Source organism: Zalophus californianus, chromosome 1 (genome assembly GCF_009762305.2).
Source record: "Zalophus californianus isolate mZalCal1 chromosome 1, mZalCal1.pri.v2, whole genome shotgun sequence".
Classification (NCBI taxonomy): domain Eukaryota; kingdom Metazoa; phylum Chordata; class Mammalia; order Carnivora; family Otariidae; genus Zalophus; species Zalophus californianus.
The window spans coordinates 105,141,570-105,162,399 of record NC_045595.1 but is presented as its reverse complement, the minus strand read 5'-3'; the positions used below and the strand labels follow the sequence as shown (position 1 = coordinate 105,162,399).

Here is a 20,830-nt window from a genome sequence, read left to right as displayed (position 1 = left end):
TCCCAAGAAATACAGATTCAACTAAGGCGCTTTCATCTGTAAAGACTAAATGCAGTGAGACTTTTAGAGCTCTAATAAGTATCTATAGATTTTATAATAAAGGTAAGAGTGACAGTTCTATCTCTTAATATACATTTACATAATCTTCTCACTAAACCATCAGGTTAAAAAAACCTGCACAAGTATGTGTGTGTATATTTGAGATATATATATATTTGTACAAACAAAATTTGTGTATTTATAGCACATACCAGGATACACCACTTAACATTCATAATTTATAATACTTAACCAGTAGTCGTTAGCAAACTACACAAATAAAACCATTAACAAGATACAAAGATATTTGCCACTAAGGGATCCTTACAATCAGGTTTTCAACAATCTTTTGGTTGTAGCTGACAGTTCACAATTGCAGCCATTCATAAGAGTTCCTGGAATGTGGCCTACAGAGTTCACATTGGTCAGCTATCTGTGGAAAACGATCTGTACTGTGTTCCCTTTCCAAAAGGGCCAGTAATATTTTGCACCTCTCCCCATTTACCGAAAAGGAGTCTGTTAAGTGTGTCATAATTTAAACAAATTTTGTAACTTTCAGTGTAAAAGTGGCTTTTTATGAACTATATTTTCAACCATTATTATATCTCCAGTTTACACAAAATCGGTTTGAAGAATCAACGACTATAAGCCTTTCCAATGAGAAAGGCTAGAATATATAAACTTTATGGCAATTAATAATAGAGTCAACAGTGTTAACTGAACTTTAAAACATTTTCTTGCTTTCTATATATAACCATCAGCCCTTTTAAAGGTATATTATTAAAATGTATTAATATGTCTTCTTTTAAAATAAGTAAATCTCAAAACGAAGCTTTGTAAAAGGTAATGGAGCCAAAACCACAAGATAGAGTTTTTAATATATCAAACTAAAGAACCTCATTTTTGTTAATCTTCCATTTTCCTTCCTTTTCTCAAAGAACTAGACTATGTTTACTAACATACTAACTTTAAAAAAAGCAAACTGTTTACAAATTTTTAGGATCTGAAATTTTCAACCTATTCATAAAATTAAAGTCATAATTACTCAAAACCTCTCACTCCAGTGTTTTATTTTGCGTTTGAATGACTGCAACTAAAATTGTATGCAGATTTTAATTTAAGAAGGCAACCCCAAATCACCATATAAAAGGTATGATTTTTTGTTGATACAGTTTCCTCAAAAATAGTCATCTTAGTAATTTAAACATATGCCTAGAAAAACTGTGTTATTTAATTTCAAGCATACAATTTAAAATGCCCTCTTTCACAAAGGCTTTCCATTAAAAACAAAAACAAAACAAAAAACTATTTCTACTTAATGGATTTATTCCTTCACCAGGTGTGTTGGTCCAGTGACAAAATAGTCAAATGTGTAAGATTACATCTTGAAAACTAGCATGTTAAATTAAAAACCAATGAAAGACTAAAACAAAAATTAGAAATGCACATTGGTAAGCAATGCAGATTTTGGAAGACTGGGTAGGGGAAGGAAGGACCATATTTAATGTAGGACTGCACACACATCAAAAGCCCTGCACTGGATTAACTATTGCCAATCGATAAGAACAGATGCAGTAGTATCTGTAGCTCATTCATGTTCCGAAATAAATTCTTAAAATTATTAAGTTTTCAATAAAGAGGATAAATAATTTTATCTTTGAGGTCATACCCTAAAGAATACATCCGAGAGTTTCCATTTGTCAACAGATCTCTCTGCTCCATGCCACATCATTGTATTTAAGTTCTGCGGAATGTAACTGCCTGTTTTGTAAACAGAGAGTTGTGAGGAGGAGAGAAAAATACATTCTTCATTCATAGATGTGCATGTGTTTTACAAGGAGGCGTGTGTGGTTTGGGAAACCACTCATCATTTCTTGAAATGTGGAGGCAATATACAACAGGAACAGAGAGGCAAGCAAATGGTTATTTAGCAACCCATCAGAAAAAACTGGCTTCTGGCAGCTAGAAAAGGGAAGATACCTGTTGCCTCTTACAAAAGATGAATAAACAATCAATCTGCATTTCAGGTGTGCCCCTATGTGTGAAAAGTGAAATATGGGAGATGTAAAGAGGTATTTTTCTGAATGGCTTGTGGAATCAGTTTCTTTACTTGGTAGTCCCATCCATATAAAATTTCTCAATGACTAGCTAGCTGAGCTCACTTAGGGACACGTGGTATTCTCTAAGAGTTCTCAAATGGAAGAAAGACTCCCAACAAGCAAGTCACCTACAAAAAAAGATGAACTTTGAATTACAAAAAGCAGAGGAGATGATCTCAGTGAGCATTTTTCAAACCAACAGAAGTATATAACAAAAATACAAGGCTAATTACAAATGAAAAGTTAAGAAAAGAATGTGAAGGAACTCAGAAGAAACAGAAAAAAAGCTTCAACAGATCTCATGGTTCTACATACCGATTATTCTAGAAATCCATAAAATTATCTTTTAACACATCTAAAATTAACCTTGCTCAAAACAAAAAGCCCACCAAATAAATGCCTAACTGTAAAGTACCTGAAACTTTCTCTGTAATTTTTAAATGTAATTTTAAAGCTTTGTAACAAGTTGGTTTTTAAAAATTTGCAGTATGTCAAATTTTTGTGACATTTCTTGAAAACCACTTAAAAATCCTCACTGAACCATAACCAGACATCAACTGTTGTAGAATTGGTAATGGCAATATACCAATTTTCACTTAAAACCATTAAAAAAGCATCCCTTAAATAGAGGGAGGCAATTGTCGACAACTGTTAACATTTTTACTATAAAATTACTCTAATTTCAAGAACTGTAGCTTTTACTACTGTCAGAGTCTTACTTCATACCTCCCTTTCCATAGTTAAAAAACTACTGATAGAAGATAACATCTTTCCAATACACTTTTTACTTAAAAAAAAAAAAAAAAAAAAAAAGATCTTTACGAAGTCACTGGGAAGCCTCCTGACCTTCCATGTTTTTATTTAAAAGGCTGGAGGACAATATGATCTTCAAAGCCAGACTTGACATTTCACCATTCTCTCTCCAGCCTTTGCAGATACACTGGAGGAGATTCCTTACATGGATCTTTCCCTACTAGAGGACCTCTGGTTTTCCAGAATGGGAAACTTCTAAATTTTATGTCTTAGTCTCCAAACTCACACTGACAAAACTCTCTGCCGTAAGGGTTCAAGTGTGATTGTTACCTAAGAAAAGGACAATCCTGTGGGGTATAATCTACTAGTTACCACCTGTAAATCAAGAGAATTAAGCTTAAATCCACCGTTTTTAAATGAACAAACGTTGTGTCCTTATCCAATTCAGTGCTTTTAAATGATTGTGACAAGACCAATTCTCTCATTACACCTTTATATTAGCAATCTAAACTAATGCATTTTCAAGAGCTGACAAATCAATCTTACTAAACACAAACTAAACTTACTAAACACAAACTAAGTTTAAAAACGATAAGGGCCTCAAAGTGAAAAAAGAACTCTTAAGTTGCATTCTAAGCACTCCTATCAAATATTTTAAGTAAGATTTCCATACCTGTCTTCATCACCATCAACAGGAATAGCTATGCTGAATACAGAGGTGGCGAGACTGTTCATAGGTGTTAACTGAAGGGGGTTTGCCAGGGCATCTGCAACAGGAGGCTTCACAACAGGCTTATTTTCAGCAATGAGAGAAAGTGGTGGTTGAGGTAGGGGTTCTGATTTTCTTCTAGTATCGTCAACATGCCCGACTAAAGGTTGGGTCTGAGTCTGAAACTGGCTTAGGTCAGACTGTGGTAGACTTGTTGGTGCACTGGGTGTGCCTTGCGCTAAGGGCAGCCCAACATGCTGGATTATGCTGCTGCTCCTGCTGACTGGCGTATGGCTGCTCAGCTGCTGCGACTGGACCAGAGGCGCGGGTACATTTGGCATAGTAACAGAGGTGGTAGACACACTAGGCACGCTTGGAGCGGGCACGGCTGCAGGCACGTTTGGAACTCCGGGCAGTACTGCGTGGGGGCCGCCAGGCACGGCTGACGACACACCACTGCCACCCATCTGCGGTGGAGGCACGGACTGGAGCTGCCCGGTCCCAGGGGGGACCAGGCCCGGCGGCACGGCGCATCCCACAGCAGCCAAGGGCACTCCGGCCGGCTGACCAGGCGCGGCCTGCCCGCCTGGCGCGGGTCCCGGCCCCGGGGCCACAGCTTCACTGGGCAAGGAAGACACGCCCATTATCTGCGCACCCACCGAGGCATTCGGGCCGGTGCCCACTGGAAGGCTGGCAGCGGTGGCGAGGCTCGCTCCGGCGGACGAGGGCTGCGCGGGGCTTGGCGGCTGCAGGCTGGCCACGTGCTGCTGTAGGTACTCACCCTGACCCGCGGGCTGGACTGGCAGCAAATGCCCAGGCGGTAGCTGAGGGTACGCGAACTGCTGGGGCGGCTGCGTCGTAGGAGCGCCGACGGCGGGGCCCGGCTGCTGCGGCAGGGGCACGCCGGGCTGCGTCAGGGTTACATTCGTCAGTGGCAGCCCCTGTCCATTGGGCCCCTGCGGGAGGACGCCGGGGCCGGTTCCCTGGGGCTGGCTTGGCTGCGGGGCTGCCATCATTTGCTGAGGCCCGGCCGCGGCTCCCGGGAACGGCGGCACTGGAGCCGCGCTTTGAACCACAGCCCCACCTACGGGCGGCGGTGGCTGTGGCTGCCCAACGCCAAAACTCTGCGGCTGGGCCGGGGCGGGCTGGCTCATTTTCTCCGACGGGGGTAGCTGTGACACAGCAGTCAAGGAACTGTCAGTTCCCGAGTCGGGCCCGTGCGCCCCCTGCATGGAGGCCACCACCACCACCACCGACCCTCCGGTGGCGCCCAGGCCACTGTCCCGCTCCGCAGTCTGGTCAAAAGTATTGCTGTGCCTAATGCAATCCCCGGACCTGGTCAGGACGCTGCTATCTGAATCCCGCTCATAGTATTCCATACACGTCCATCGGCCGCGGCGGTAGGGCTCCCCGCTCCCGTGGTCCAGCTTGATCACACGAAAACGGGAACTACAAGTCGTGGGGGGCTGTGGTGGGGCTGCGGTCCCTGGCCCGGCAGACGAGCCCGTGACCGGGGGGGCGCCGGGTGCCCCCGAAGAGGGGGCCGAGGTGGTGGCCGCCGCCGGGGTACTGGCCAGCGCCCCAGCCACGCTCCGGGCCGAAAGGGCTCCTCCTCCGTTGGCGGGAGCAGCCGCCGCGGCCGCCAGCTGCCCGTCCAGGAGGAGGTTTGGGGAGACGGTCCCCGGAGTCTCTGCATCCCCAACATTGTTGAGCGTCTCTTCGGAGGAGCTGCGCTCGCAGACCTCCTCAGGGCCATAATCCGTGGCCCGAGAAACGTCGAATATCTCGGAGGAGACGTCCTCTGTACGTGACTCGTCCGGGTCGTCCAGGCTCTCAGTGTCCTCGGTGATGCTAGTGGCCACCTGGGCCGTGGTGACACTAGTGATCTGGAAGCAGCTCTTCTTCTTGGCCGGCATCTTGGACATGGTGAGGAAGGCTGGAGGGCAGAGAGGCACGCCGGCTCCTCTGCGATCTTGCCGGAAACCAGGAAAGGCAGAGCAGGGGCTCCCAAAGACAAAGTCCGAGTCCGCGCTGGGGTCTGAGGCCCGCCGCTGTTAAGAGTCACTGGCTGATCCGGACGCTGGCCGCTCTGTGAGACATCCTCCTCCCCGTTTCCTTCTGAGTCGATCTCTACGGCTCTGCCCCCGTCGCACTCGCGCGGCGGCTCCTCCTTCCTTTTCGCCTCCCGCAGCCGCCGCGCCTCAATTCAATCCCCTCAGCGGCGGCGCGGGCGCGAGCGCGATCCCAGGGGCGGGCCGCCTGCTTCCTCCTCCCGTCTCCGGGGCCGCCGTGGTCAGTCCAGCTCGGCGCTCGGCGCGGTCAGCAGGCCTTGGCTGGGGGTGGGAGTGGGAGGGCGAAGGGGAGGAGGAGGCGGCGGCGGTGGCGGCGTGAGGGGCGGTGCTGCCCCGCTCGGGCTTCTCAGGCCAGTGCCGGCGTCAGCTCTGGTCTCTCGGACGCTGAGGGAAGAAGGGGAAGGAGTGGCGAGTCTGGCGCCGGGGATTCCTGATTGAGCCAGGAGCCGCGGGCTGGGGCTGGCTGAAGGTCCCGCGGGCGGACGGCGGAGCTTCGGCGCGGGCGGGCGGCCCCCTCCCCGGCTTTAGCCGGAGCTCAGCCCCAGGGACATGTCGACTGTCTCTGGCGGAAACCCGCTCCGGGGGAGGGGAAAGCCGGCTCGGTCCTCCCCTTACAGGGGGAGCCACCCCGCGGGCGGCGGCGGCGGTCTCGGCCTCCCCTCGCGGCTCCTGAGAAGAGTGAGGGGCGGCGGCGGCGGCGGTGGTGGTGGCGGCAGCCGCCTGGCTGGCCAGCGAGCGGAGGCGCTCCAGCTGTGTGAGGTAGCGGTGGTAGCTTTTTCGGCTCCTCCTCGGTGCGCCCGGTTCGCAGACCCTGGAGAAACTGAAATTCAAACTGCTGAAGCGGCGGCTGCAGCTCCCTCCCCTCGGCCAAGATGGGGCTGAAATGGCCGCGCCAGGGATGCTGGGAGGAGCAGCGGCCCCGCTGCCGCCGCCGCTGTCGACTAAAATGCCGCCGCTGCCGCAGCCACCGCCAGCGCCGCAGCCGCCGCCGTTCCGTGACGCACCGGCGTCATGACGTCACCGCCCCGCCCCCTCCGGTTTCCTGCAGTTTCGCGTGGAGGCTTGACTGGGGGAGGCGGTGGGCGGGACTAAAGGTTAAAAGAGGGGGGCGGTTTTTTTTATTTAAAATTTTTTAAATTAAAATTTACGCTGTAGGTCTTTAAGAGTTGAAGAGCTGAAGACTCTTAAATTCCAAGCCTAGAGGAGCTTACAACCGCGCCAACCGGTTTTGTTCCGAGACGCTGGAAGACTGGATGGAGGTCATGTGCTGTGTCTAATGTTTAGCAAAATCTTAGAGAAACAAGGGCGATAGAAATGGGCTTTAGGGAGACTTAGGATAAAGAGGGAGACCAGTGGAGGAAACGAATCACTTAAAAAGTCTTCTGAAAATAAATGTTGACCACTGTAGTCAGAGGAGTGAAATATTGAGAGAAATGGGGATGATTAACCAAGAATAGCAAGCCAGATTAAGTCAGAAAACTGATCTTTCAGCCAGAAATTCTGTCTCCAACAATGGCATCAGGAGATGGTTACTTGCCCAGGGTGAGGTCAGTTTAAAAAAAGATTAGAGGTTACCAACATATCCCCAATTTTCCTGAATTTGCTGTGATTTCAGCATCGAAGAGTTCATTTAACCTCTTGAGACTGTTTTTACTTTCAGCACGAAATCAGCTTATGGGCTCCATAAATGTAGACCCTACTGCGTTAAATAGTTATAGTTCTTTCTTTTGTTTATTCTAAAACTCCTAGTTGGAGCCAGAGTGTTACGTGGTTTGAATTGGGCCATGAACAACCAGAACAAGTCAGAAAGCACCCTTTCCTCTCCCAGTACAGAAAGCAGCTATAAAGTACTGGAGATTTTATCATCTTTTCGCTACTTTCTGGCAAAAGAAAGTGGTAAGGCCATTCTCTTAAACAGTTAAAAAAAAAATGGGGAAGGTGGCTCTTGAACTTTGACACACTAATACATCATGTAAGTAAAATTCAAGAAATCTTGAGGGGAAATCAAGATTTCATATCACAGCTTTAGCAGTCATATCATTATGACTTACATAAATCAGTTAATCATTATACTCAATTCTCTAATCTTTGAAGCGTAGAAATACTTTTTATGACAAAGGATGTTTTGATAATGACAGTTTACAGAAAATTTTTAGGTCCTTAGTTGTAAATAACATACAGACACATGTCTTTTAACCTTAGTAGAAACCATGTCCTCCAAACCCAAGTAAACGAGGTCAGGATGTGAAATAAGACCACATAATAACATCCCTGTTTCTTAAGAAGATGGGAGAGAGTAGAGGAACAAAGTGTAACGTTATGCTGCTATTGTGGCAGAGATAGCTAAAGGGATGTTTCATTTCTAAATCTGTAATTTTGGTAATTGTCAGAGATACTTTCCCTTAATAAGTTAGATCAACTGGTTAAATCCAATATAAACTTACGAAAGCTTAATTTAACTTTGATTTACCATATTGTTAAAAATGGTGATCAATTTTGGAAAAATAAGTATAAGATGCCTGCTTGCCTCATTACATTATCTTATTACATAAACTTCTTGATTACTTGTTATGATGATCTTAAATCACAAAGAAAAAATCTAAAGTAATCTGTAAGATGATTTCTCCTTAAAGAACACATTAAGGATTAATTATGAAATGAAAGTAATGATAAAGATAATTTAGAAGAGATCAGTAAGTGGGCTATATTTTTGGTAAGAATGGGGTTAAAGATGTTAAAAGACATCTTAGCCTAAAATAAGATGTATAAAGTTAAAATGTTTTATTTATATTTTTAAGGATTTCTGTGTGAATAAAATAGTTCTCTTGAAGGTAAGTTTTCCAAAAGTCTTAAAGGCCCTAGCTTCTCTTATACATTTGCTCCTTAGAAATGTAAAGAATTTATTGCATAAAATTGCTATGAAGAAATGATAAAAATTCTGGTTGTTACAAATAGGTTTGGAACCATTTTACAGAGGAAAAAAATCAGAACTGTCATCAGACTACATAACTGTGTAATTCATGGTTGGCCCACAAAGGATTAAAAGACGCCATATAACTAATTAAAATGATAGGAAACAAGATGTACCAGTCAGTATATATGCTCTGGGTGTGTGTGGAAAGTTGACAATAAGTAACATGGTAGCCTAACTCACTGGAACTGGAGAGATCTCTGGAGTCCCAAACCTCAAGACCAAGGGTCTTAATGCAAGTATCCTGGCTCCATGCTTACACCCAAAAACCGCATGTGGAAACTGTGGGAATCCTTGATTACTGCGCCAGAGCACCCAACTTGATTGTCCTACATCTGGTACTTCCCTCAAAGACTTACTTTAAAGCCGTGTATGGGAGGTATGTTTAGGAAGAACAATGCAGGGGGAAAGAAAAAACAATTGCAGCAACTTAGAAACTAAGGACGGTTTCCACTGATGACCAAGAAAACCAAAACCAAACCAAACCAAACCCACAACTACTATAGCAAGATTTCATCTTTTCAGAGTATCATACTCCAAATTCTACTAGGTTATTATCTAACCATATCAGTACCAGATGGTAAATTGTTTCATAGTCACAAGATCCTGGAATGTGAACTGTAGATACTCAAGAAAACCTTTTTTATTTTCTCAGCAAGTACATAATACATTTAAGATAGTAATAGTACATTATCTAAATACTCTGGGGTAGAGAAAAGAAAACCATATTTTCAGGAGAACTTAAGCAACTACCTACCTAAGAGAAGTCGTCCTTTAGCATTAATACTATCAGTTAGTGACATTTATTGAGCCCTCCCTGTGTGCATTAAGAATTGAACAGCCTGTATCCTAGCCAACAACTTTTTCTGGGATTTAGAAATAGCTTATGTTTACTTTCTATATTTTTATCACCGAATTGTTAGAAAAATACAAAATGGAGGACTAGTTTTCAGATTCCAAAAAGCATTTGCTAGAAATAAATATCAGCTGTCTAAACAAGTAGCACTTGATTTATTACTATGATTTTCCTGGGATTCCATTTCTGGAACCATATCTTACTAATAACCTCTTGCAGTTGAGGCCATTGTGTAATATTATCTGAAAAGTAAAAAACAAAAACAAAACAAAACAACAACAAAAAACTGTAATGAAAGAAGACTAAGCCTAGTGAAATTCCATAAATACTTTTTTGAAAGAAAACATCTGATTGAGATGCATAATCTTTTCATCACTTGAGAGCGAATGAAGTGTGTAAAATTTTCACATTTAAGAAAAGTTCTATTAGATAGTCTTCTAAAGTTTGATACACTATGAAACAACAGTGTCTTTTTTAATAGTGAAGATTCCTTTGAGTCCTAAAGATCTTTGAAGTTCAGGCAAAATATAGCAATCTGATGGAAGAAAATGGTGCATTTTGAACTAGTAATAAATATAATGTCCTATTAAAGCCTGTTTTCTTCTATTATGGCACTTAATTTAGAATCTAAAACATTATGTGGTTCTGAAATCTAGCTTAATACTGCAATGTAGGGCAACTTCAATAGAAAATCTATTAGTAATTATATTACATATATATATAATTAGTAATTATATATCATACCAGATGGTAAATTGTTTCATAGTCACATATATATATGACACATATATATACATATACATATGTATGTATGTATATATATAATTAGTAATTATATTACATATATATGTGTGTATGTATATATACACATACACATTATTTGTGACCAGTTGGGATAAAGTTAAATAAATCTACATTGCCTAATTGGAGAAAACTTGAGATCAAGAGTAAGCTTCAGGGATGCCTGGGTGGCTCAGTGGGTTAAGCATCTGCCTTCGGCTCGGGTCATGATCCCAGGGTCCTTGGATCGGGTCCCGCATCGGGCTCCTTGCTGAGCAGGGAGCCTGTTTCTCCCTCTGCCTGCCTCTGCCTCTCTCTCTCTGATAAATAAATAAAAATCTTAAAAAAAAAAAAAGAGTAAGCTTCAGTTTTGTTGTAAACTTGTTTTGTGACTGTTGACAAGTCTATTAATCCCTCAATTTCCCATCACTGAAAAGAAGCAACATTGTGGTGACAAGATGTTAAACTACCAATCCCACTGAGAGAGTAGAAAGAAAAAGATAACACATATGGCAGTGTTTTGGTGTCTTTGGAAGAAAAGATGGCAACTAATGTGATACTATTGGTAGTACTATTTTCAATGTCATTTGTTAATTAAAAAGAAAGATACTTGGGGCGCCTGGCTGGCTTAGTGGGTAGAACATGCTACTCTTGATCTCAAGGTTGTAAATTTGAGCCCCACGATGGATGTAGAGATTACTTTAAAAAAATAAAATAAAATAGGGGTGCCTGGTGACTCACTTGGTTAAGTGACTCTTGGTTTTGGCTCAGTTCATGATCTCATGGGTCGTGAGATGGAGCTCCTGGAGTTCTGCTCTGCCCTCAGCGGGGATCTGCTTGAGGATTCTCTTCCTCTGCCCCTCCCCCAACTCGCAGGCACCCTTTTTCTCTCTGTCTCTCTTGCTCTCTCAAATAAATAAATTAATTAAATTAAAATCTTTTAAAAAGTACTAGGTATACATGATCTTATGAAGAAGCCATATTCTGTCATAGATGAGCTATTTAAAGACATTTAATGGGATATCCTTTGGTAAGGTGAATAATCACCATCTATTCTGCCTTTCTTGTATATGTGAATTTGGTGTAAGCACAGTGTAATTATGTATTGCTTCAAGTGGTAGTATACCTGTAATTTTAAGTTGTAACTTTAACACTGACAAAAGAGCATTGAAAGACATTGCCAATTTCTAGACTTCTAGGTTATAGTTTGTTCTGTATGTTACTATTATCAGCTTACGAAGTTCAAAAAAAATGTATTTGAGTGTAGAAACTTGTATAAACTGGATTTAGACATGAAGGATGGTCTTAAGTGTTGACTGATAATCTGATGGTCATTCTGACCTGGCTGATTGGACTAATTTTAATTTATAGGAACCAATGGTGGAAAGGCACAAATATAATCTTGACTACTTTGTATTAGCAGTTATATTTTAATTCTAAAATAACTAGCACTTTAGTTATTGGAAACAAAGCACTTTTAGCATATAACTTTAGAATACTTGAAATCCTACTTTGCAGCATTCATACTCATTAAAAGCTCAATCCATGATCCATGTTTGCTCAAGAATTTGGGTGTTACTTAAAATGGTCATGTAATGAGCTGCTTCTCTGCAAATTAATTTTCACTCCTCTCCCCCATCTGTAACCTGGGATCTTTGGAGAAGAAGGAGGCTAGTAAGAAATAAGGAAATAGGGGGAAAATTGAAAATCAAGGTGAAATGCTAACCATATGGCCTTTGCAGTTTTGGCCATCAAATATCTGATGAATAATCATAACAGTATTACCATGATACCCATTTTGTGACATTTACCTCTTTTTTAACTAAATTGACTAGATACAAATATATTTTCATCTTCAAATATTTAGAATATTTTTCCATCTTCACCCCATTTCTTCCAGATTTTGATACTAATCTTTTTTTTTTGCTTATTGCATGTGTTTGTTCAATAGCTGATTTAAATCTAGATTTTTAGTTTATAAATATTTCATTCCTACTTGCTTTACAGGTTCTCCATCAATACAGTGGTTCTACCCTTTAGGGAAAAAAGATCAACCCTTTCACAAAAATGCGTATTTTAAAGAAAGATAAATTATGTGATAATGATTCATTCACATGTTCCACGTATTCTCCACTGAATTTCTTTAAGCTTAACTACGGTGTTTAAAATAATTTTGCTTATTAATATTTCATTTGCAGTATTTCATTTTGATAAAAGAAAAAAATTCTCCTAGTAAAATCAAGCTTATGTTTTGAACAAACGGCTCCAAATATCTCCTTGTTCATTCATCTAACATATATTTAGAAGACTGCTATTTGCTGGCCTCTTTGCTAGACTTGGGGAACAGTTATGAACTAGACAAGAAAAGTAAAGTGTTTGTTCAACTGGGTCTTATATTTTAGTACAGGAACAGATGCTAAAGAAATAAATGAAAAATGTGGTAACTTCAAAGATTCATGTATTAAGAAGTAACAAAACCACAATGGAAGGTGAGGGCAAGGGCACCTTAGGTGTCTGGCAGGTGGGCTCGTTTTCAATAGCCAGCATTTAAGAGAGGCAGGTACAGGACACTGGCCCTGTGGTGGAAACCAGTGTGTTGTGGGGAGGGCACTGCGGGCATCTGAGAAGTAGGCAGGCACCAGATCTTAGGGACCTTGTTGACCAAGTGAAGGAACTTGTAGTTTATTTTAAATGTAATGGGAAGCCACAGGAGGGTTACAAGCAGATGATTAACATGATCTGATTTGCATTTAAAAAGAAACCTGTTTTCTTAACCTCACATAGTTTAGAATATGTTGTATATTATGTTCAGAAAGATCTATTAAAAATAGTCAAAGTTTCTTTTTATATGGCCATAATTATTTGTGTCATACCAAAATGGTAGAAATATTTAACAATCTCTATGACATGTTTTATAGAGAGATTTAACAACTTTGTAGCACAACTCATTAAATACCTATAAGAGGAAGTCTTTTTCTCAATAAAACCTTAACTAAAAGTCAGTGATTTTGATTACTCAAGAACTTGAAATGCCCCACTTAAAAAAAAAAAAAGAAAGAAAGAAAACCCAACTCTGAACAACAGCAAAAAAGAAAACATTTTGTTTAAAGGTAGTTACTAGATAAGTGTGATAGAACCACCTGACAAGGAGAACTTCTAACAAGTAGAGCTAATTTTAGGGAGGCTCAGGGCTGAGCCTCATTTTTTCAATGAGATAAAAATATACATAGATAAATCTAGGAATGATGTGAAACATTCAGTTAGTCATACAAGAGCTACAAAGAAGGGATCTTTATGGAAATTGTAGGCGGCAAGGCCATGCATTTCCGTATTGGTGGATTGCCTTTTCTTTCTTTCTTTTCAGGTACAATTGAACAGTGGATGATTCTTACTGTTTCATGGGCTATTTCTTTATTAGTAAGAGAATGCTAGAGTAGCATTTTTTAATGAGGTTACACTCTGGTGCATTAGTGATGACAACTGGCCTGGCCACTTTCCTTACTCCTTCCTTTATCTTCTCTCAATTCCAGTATGTGTATGAATGTTAAATTTATTCTCACCATGGTGAATTCCAAAGCAGGCCAACATGTGTGAGAGCTTCAGCAGAGATAGATGGATAGGCCATTATTTTCTCTGAAGCACACAAAGTTATTTTCCTGGTGAAACGTGGGAGAAGAAACACCTAGATGTTTTGTGCTACCGGCCCCAGTGTAAATATGAATGGGCTGGTATAAATTCCAAACAAAAAGGAAAAGAAAGCTTGCTTATCTTATCTAATACTTTTGAAATATATTGTTTATTATTTGATGGAATTTGATGTTTGTATAATTATAAAGCATCAAGACTAAAAAGAGAAAAGGGTAGGATGCCAAGGTTGTTCAAATTCTTTAAAAGGGGTACACGTGTTCCCGTGTTGCATTTTTGTTAAATATCATTCCAAAACTCTTAAATTATGTTATAGTCATGAAGCTTACAACTATTGATCATATTACTTTATGATAGTACCTTGTTATGGGTAGGAAAATGTTACTTTATACAAACTTTAGAGCCCACCCAATTAATGAACTTTACTGGTAGTTGACTTCCATTTTCAAAAGATCAAACCATTTTAAAGAGGGACATTTGTTATCATTTGATGACTTTTTAAAAAATGATAAATATGGTAAAATATTGAGTTAAAAAACATTAAACAAAATTGTATCTCATCTTTGAAAGAAAATTACATGTATGCATAGGAAAAGAATTTGGGGGAAAGTACATCAAAATTTAAATAGTGGCTATCTCTGGCTGATGAGGTTATTGGCCTTTTTTGCTTGATTTTTAAAAAGATTTTCCAAATTTTCTACAACAATCACATACAATCTTTATCTGAATGTAGTACTTTTATACTAAAAAAATATACCCCCATGCACCACCTAAACTAAATGTAACTTTATAAAAGTGTAGTGACAGATGAGACAACAATTTTAGTCACGTGATAAATAGCACTTCACAATTGCTATCTAAAAATAAACTGCCCCTCAGGAATAGTATATATTTGAATCCCATCAAAAGATAATATTAGGAACCATTAGAACAGGTCTTGACCTCTCCGGGTCTCATATTCTTTATCTGTAAAATAAGGAGGTTGACTGAAAGGATGACTATTTTTGGTTCTAATATTTTATGAATCTAGACTCCCCAAGGACAAGTTTGGAGTCTTGGTGTTGCATGCAACAGCCAACAAAATGTTTTTGCTTCAGTGTTGGTAACACTCAAATATGCTAATTATTGCCTGATTCCCCAAGGTCACTGTCTACCTCAGGACCTTTGCATTTCCTGTACCTTCTGCTTATTCCCTGAGAGATTTGCATGTTTATTTCCCTCACCTCCTTCAAGTCTTTGCTCAGATGTTACCTTCTCAGTGAGGCCTACCCTGACTACACTATTTAAAACTGTAAGCCTCTCCCATTCCCATCCTCTTTCCTCTTTTATTTTTCACTGTAGCACTTATTACCTTTTAATACATTGTCATTTCCTTATTTTGTTTGTTGTCTATCTTCCCACACTAAAATGGCTTGCTCCTAGGAGGGCAAGGGCTTTCATCTGTCTTGTTCATTCTTTTTTTTTTTTTAAGATTTATTTATTTTGGTAGGGGGAGGGGCAGAGGGAGAGAATCTTAAGCAGACTTCCCACCTAAAGTGGAGCCTGAGGTGGGGCTCAATCCCAGGACCCTGAGATCATGACCCCAGTGGAAACCAAGAGTCAGGTGCCTAACCGACTGAGCCAACCAAGCACCTCTCTTGTTCGTTCTTGCGTTCTTAAGATCTGTAATAGAGCCTGGCACATATTCGATTCTTAATAAATATTGTATAAATGAATTTTCCATTTTTACAACATCCTACATTTTCATTCAACATTATGAAAGTAAAGCAATAAATATATTGAAAATCATGGAAGATTGGCACAGTGGGAAATTCCCTGCAAAAAAATAGGTACTTCTATAATCATCTATCTTTAAGAGGAAATAAAAAAGAACTCATTTTAATTATTAGACAAATTTTTTAATCTTTATTGAATCAATTTTGTTATTTGCAGAAAGTTGAGAAAATATGCAAACTATACATCAGATCATATGCAGAAGTCCTTGAGAATACAGCATCTTTAGGATTTCATAGAAAGCACAGATTGAAATTTTGATCATGCATACATATTCCTTTGACACTAGCCATTCTTAATCATATTAATTTAAGGCACATTGAAATGTTTTCAATATTTGGTATAATAGTCTAAATAACATTTCCTTTTTCTAGGAAGATTTAATAAATAGATCTACTCTATGGGTAAAAAGTTCTTCCCATATAGTTATTTTATTTTTATTTTTTTAAAAGATTTTATTTATTTATTTGTGAGAGAGAGAGCGAGCACACAAGCAGGGGGAGCTGCAGGAAGAGGGAGAAGCAGGCTCCTCCTGAGCAAGGAGCCTCATGCAGGACTCAATCCCAGGACCCTGGGATCATGACCTGAGCCAAAGGCAGCCACTTAACTGACTGAGCCACCCAGGCATCCCTCATAGTTTTTTAAATGTAGGTCTATAGATAGGTCACGATAGTAAAAAACTATTGGAAAGAAGGCTCTATTTTTAATTTAGAGCGTCTAAATGCTATGTGTTAATGAATACCTAGGCTAAAAAAAATGTCTTTTATAGACTCCTTAGGCTTTGTTTTCTTCATCTGTTTAGTTTGGCTGCTCTCATTTACATACTTGTTCTCATTAGGGTTTGAATTTCAGAGCTGGCCTCACTCTGCAATGGGAACAAATGTCTTGCCATGTGATACTAACTTTCCATTACATCCTGAATTATTTGCAGTCCCAGAGGCAAAGAATTTATGGTTGGTACATGAGAGATGGAACCATCACATAAAAGAAGCCAAATTTGAAAACATATTTTTTTCTTGGTACCAATATAGTTTCAAGATAATGAGAACTTAGAATAATCAGCTAATGACCAAAAATGAATCATTGTTAAAATACTGTTTTGGGGGCATAAAAAAGCTAATGTTTCTAGTTGGTTGATAATTTTCATAGCAACCATGGTATTTGGCACGTCCCAAACACCTTTCATTAGAAGCCTTCAGACCCCTTTGAAGCAGCTCATTATACTCTGAAACAGTTCTGAGAATAAGGAAAACTAATACACAAGTTTTGCTGGTATTCTGTAGCTGTGTAGAGGGCATCGTGTAGCAAGTACTTAGAATGCATTACGAGATTTCTCAATAATTCTCCAGCCAAGTAGGAAATTGAGTAGATGCAGCAAGAGAGATTTGAAGTATTGAAAGTCAATCCAAGTTAGAGTTTGGTCAGAATTCCAAACTTAATTGTTTTATTCTTTACAAAATAAATAAATGAATCTTGGAGGCTATTTCAATAGCAGGGTTACTATTAATATCCATAAAATAACATGGCATCATATTTTCAAGGAGTTCTGTATACTTCCCAGCTTCTTCTTACTCTTCACTACGCTCTATGAGATTTTTTTGGTGGCAGGTTTTATTTTAGTTTTGGCCAGAAAGTCAAGAAAAAAGAGCATTGATAATAGTAGTCAATAAATGTAAGAACTCACCACAGATCTATTCATATTTCTGATCATACCTTGAATTTGCATCGTACTTTATGGTTGTCAAACTTTTACCATGTGTCATATCATTTGATCGTTATAACCCTATGTCTGTGTGACCTTGGGCAAGTCATTCAGCCATGGCTGTGGTTCCCATTAGGTCAGCTGAGTTTAACAGATGCCTTCTACTAAGCCTAAGGAATGCTTCAGAATTAATAACAAAATAGTTCAACACATTATGAACCCTTTAAAAGAAAGGTATTATTATAAATATGTTATATCCATCTAACTTGGGAAACTGAAATTTAGAGAGACCAAGTGAGTTGGTCCTAAGTATTTAACCATATTAGTCCCAAGAAACACATGGATTAAAATGTTTATAGCTTAGAATAAAAATGGCATGAGATTTTATCACAGAGAGCAAAATATTGTCTCAAGTAGAGAATAGTACTTTCTAAAAAGTACAAAGAAATATTCATTCTGAACCATGAACTCACTAATTTTACTTAAATGCTTTAAGCTGAATATAATTTCATCAGTTGTTGATCAGCATTCAGGCTACATAAGCTAGCTGATGATAAAACACAATTTTTTGAAAAGATACCCAATTTGGCAGTTATTAATCCCATAGTTATTATGAATTATATGAACTGAAAGGAGAAATAGGTAATATTTTTGGTAAAAATGTTTTCCAAATACATACATGTGTGTATATATATATATATATATATATAAAATCAAAATAGTATTTCATAAGCAATAGTTAAGGTGGTCAGCTGCTATAGCTTTGTCATATAGCTTACATATTAGAATAAAACCTCCTTAGGAACATTGGCTATTCTATGAGATGTCTCAATATGCATAAAATGATATTCTCTAGCTTCTAAAGTATTGTTTGTTAAAAATATATTATCACCCAAATCTGCATGCTTGAAAGATTATTTGTATTCATTAAACATTGCTAACATTAGGAAAGGATCATTTTTAATTATTTTATTTTGAAATTTTTTATAATGGAAAATTCCAAATATATAGAAAAGTAGAACTATATAACAAATGACAATACATGCATATCCAACAGGGTTCCTAGAAAATGGAGAAAAAAGTGAGCAGCAGAGAGAGAATGGAAAAGAATTAGTTCTTAGTGTGTGCCAGGCAGTGTGGTAGCTATTTAAATGTGTCTTCATTTAATCTCTATAGCAACTCTATGGGATAAACATTAGCATCTCCATTTAAGAGATGAAGAAAGTAAGCCTCAGAGAGATTGAGGACTTCCTCAAGAGTTTAGAATCAGAACTGTATATGAACTGGGTCTGCATGCTCTTCAGGTCCATGTTCTCTCAATTTATGAGCCAGCAGATTAGATGTTTCCAAACTTGTGAGGACAAACTACTTTCTGGGTTTTTGTCTTGTTTTGTGATCTCATGATGGTGGAAGGAGAGGCCAAGAGAAAGGTTGAACCTGTTGTGGATGAATTTGAGGAGAAGAGCTGCCAGTGAGGTTCTTGAGTGGGAAGGAAGTGGGCGGGAGGTGGTTGCTTGTGATGTGAGAGAAGCGATGGACCAGTGCAGTTAATTAGACTGGTGGGTTGGGAACACTGCTATGGTTGGGGAAGGCTCTCTGGGGGACTTTCTATTTACTTATATTAAGGAGTAGAGTCTTTATAATATGAGATAAAGAATTTTATTTTTCTATTCTTAAAAAAAACAAAACAAAACAACTGGAGGTGTTGGTCTGCCATTCTATTGAAATGAAGATGCATCTTTAGCTGGAATGTATGTGTAACTGTCTTGGAATTAGACTCTCCAAGGTCAGACTATCTCCACACAGCAGACAAGCAAATTCCCGGGATACCAGGCAATGTTTTCAGCAGACTGCTGCTGCTTCCTGTCCCAGAGAAGAGGAGACGTTGGTTCTCATCCCAGCTCTGGAACTGGCAAATCATCTCACCTCTCTGGGCCTCTGTTTTCCCTCCCCTGAAAAATAAGGAAGCTGAAGTGGACAATTCCTAGACCCCCTTCCAGCCCTTCTGCTCTGTGGTTTCATGAGAACAGAAATCACAGCTATTCCTTAGGCCCTCTTGGGGGGAATAAAACCAAAACATGGTAAAACCTTCTGTCTGCTATATAAATTTTAGCATCCAAAGATTTAAAGTCCATTTATCCTAGAGATTTGCCAGGAAGCAGGTCAGTTGATATTTTCATACACATATGAATGTATTTTAGCATTGTTAGAGGATTTTTCTGTAGGCTGAAACTTTGCTGGGAGTTAATTCCATTTTTTTTTTTTTGACATCTCATTTTGAAATTCAAAGTAATTGACTTGTTTTGGGTGCCCTATTTAGGTGCTTTCTAAATCTCAAATAATTTTGTCAAACACTCCAAAAATTATACTCTGTCCTCAGAAATTGTTTTAAGGACAATTGCTTATTATATGAAATGGGATGGATAGATGAAAACCTAAATGTTATAATATTTCAGTTATTCCAACATCCACACCTTAGCAATGAGTGCATGCTAAGTGGAGCCATCTTACTATAATATGACTTTGTGCTTTTCTACTGCATGAGGTTCATTTGTTCATGAATGGGTAGATGATCTTGGCGAGAAAATGAAAAGACTTTTACATATGTGAAAATACAGACTCATCTTCTTTCAGAGTTGTTGCTTGCTCGGCACACATATGTTGACTTCCTGCTTACTAGACAAGCACTGACTACTTGTTGAGGTTACACAGATGAGTAAGATATGCTCCCTGCCCCTGGAAAATCAAGGCTAGGAAAGGTGCTTGTAGTTTGCACAGAAAAAAAGAGCTTATAAAGTTTTTCTACTATATTACCCCGTTGGAACTCATGAGGGGCTATTATTATTTTCTTTATTTTACTCACAGGGAAACTGAGTCTCATAAAGGTTAAGTTACTGTAATGGTCAACTTGTTATTACTTGCTCATTATCTGTTGTCCTCTTTCACAAGGCCTGGGACCGTGTCTATCCTTTTCACTCTGTCGCCCCAGTGCCCAGCACAGTACCTGGAACCTAATAGGTGCTCAATACATTAGTAAATATTAGATTATTAGTACATCCAGCAAATATGAGATCACAGAATGGCATTAGTAGCATTAGTCTTCTCCCTCTGCAAGCAAGCATTCCTTCACTCTGCCTTGCTGACTCTTTAATTATATCTGGTTAGTATTAACAGAATGGATGCTTGAGGTCTGGAAAAAGAATTATGTACTACCTAATTTTATAAATGAGGAAAGAGATTGCCTTTGAAAAGCAGAAGCTAAACACCCTTGCAAAGCACCACGATAAATCCCCCAGAACTCGGACTTTGAAACTCAACCATCAAAGTACTCTTTCCTTCATAAAGAAACAATTATGTCATATGGATCAAGATTTCCAATTGTTTAATGGCTTGAAATAATTTTGAATTAGCCATTAAAAGAGATGGCAGCA

At 39.6% G+C, this 20,830-nt stretch overlaps 1 protein-coding gene and 1 long non-coding RNA gene across 5 annotated transcripts in view; one reads left to right on the top strand and one right to left on the bottom strand.

Annotated features, from left to right (window-relative positions):
- The window catches only part of TSC22D2 (TSC22 domain family member 2), a 54,369-nt gene extending 48,295 nt beyond the window's left edge, over nucleotides 1-6,074 (bottom strand). For all 4 annotated transcript variants that reach the window (XR_003518083.2, XM_027584353.2, XM_027584354.2 and 1 more), the window contains exon 1: nucleotides 3,565-6,074. Coding sequence is in view for 3 of the 4 variants with exons in the window: in XM_027584353.2 (XP_027440154.1) it covers nucleotides 3,565-5,525 (1,961 nt within the window). In the remaining variant the exon portion in view is untranslated. The remainder of the gene's footprint in view (nucleotides 1-3,564) is intronic.
- Nucleotides 6,075-6,819: 745 nt separating this feature from the next.
- LOC113916989 overlaps nucleotides 6,820-20,830 on the top strand; it is a 38,891-nt gene continuing 24,880 nt past the window's right edge. The window contains exon 1 of the long non-coding RNA XR_003518084.2: nucleotides 6,820-6,931. This is a non-coding gene — a long non-coding RNA (uncharacterized LOC113916989). The remainder of the gene's footprint in view (nucleotides 6,932-20,830) is intronic.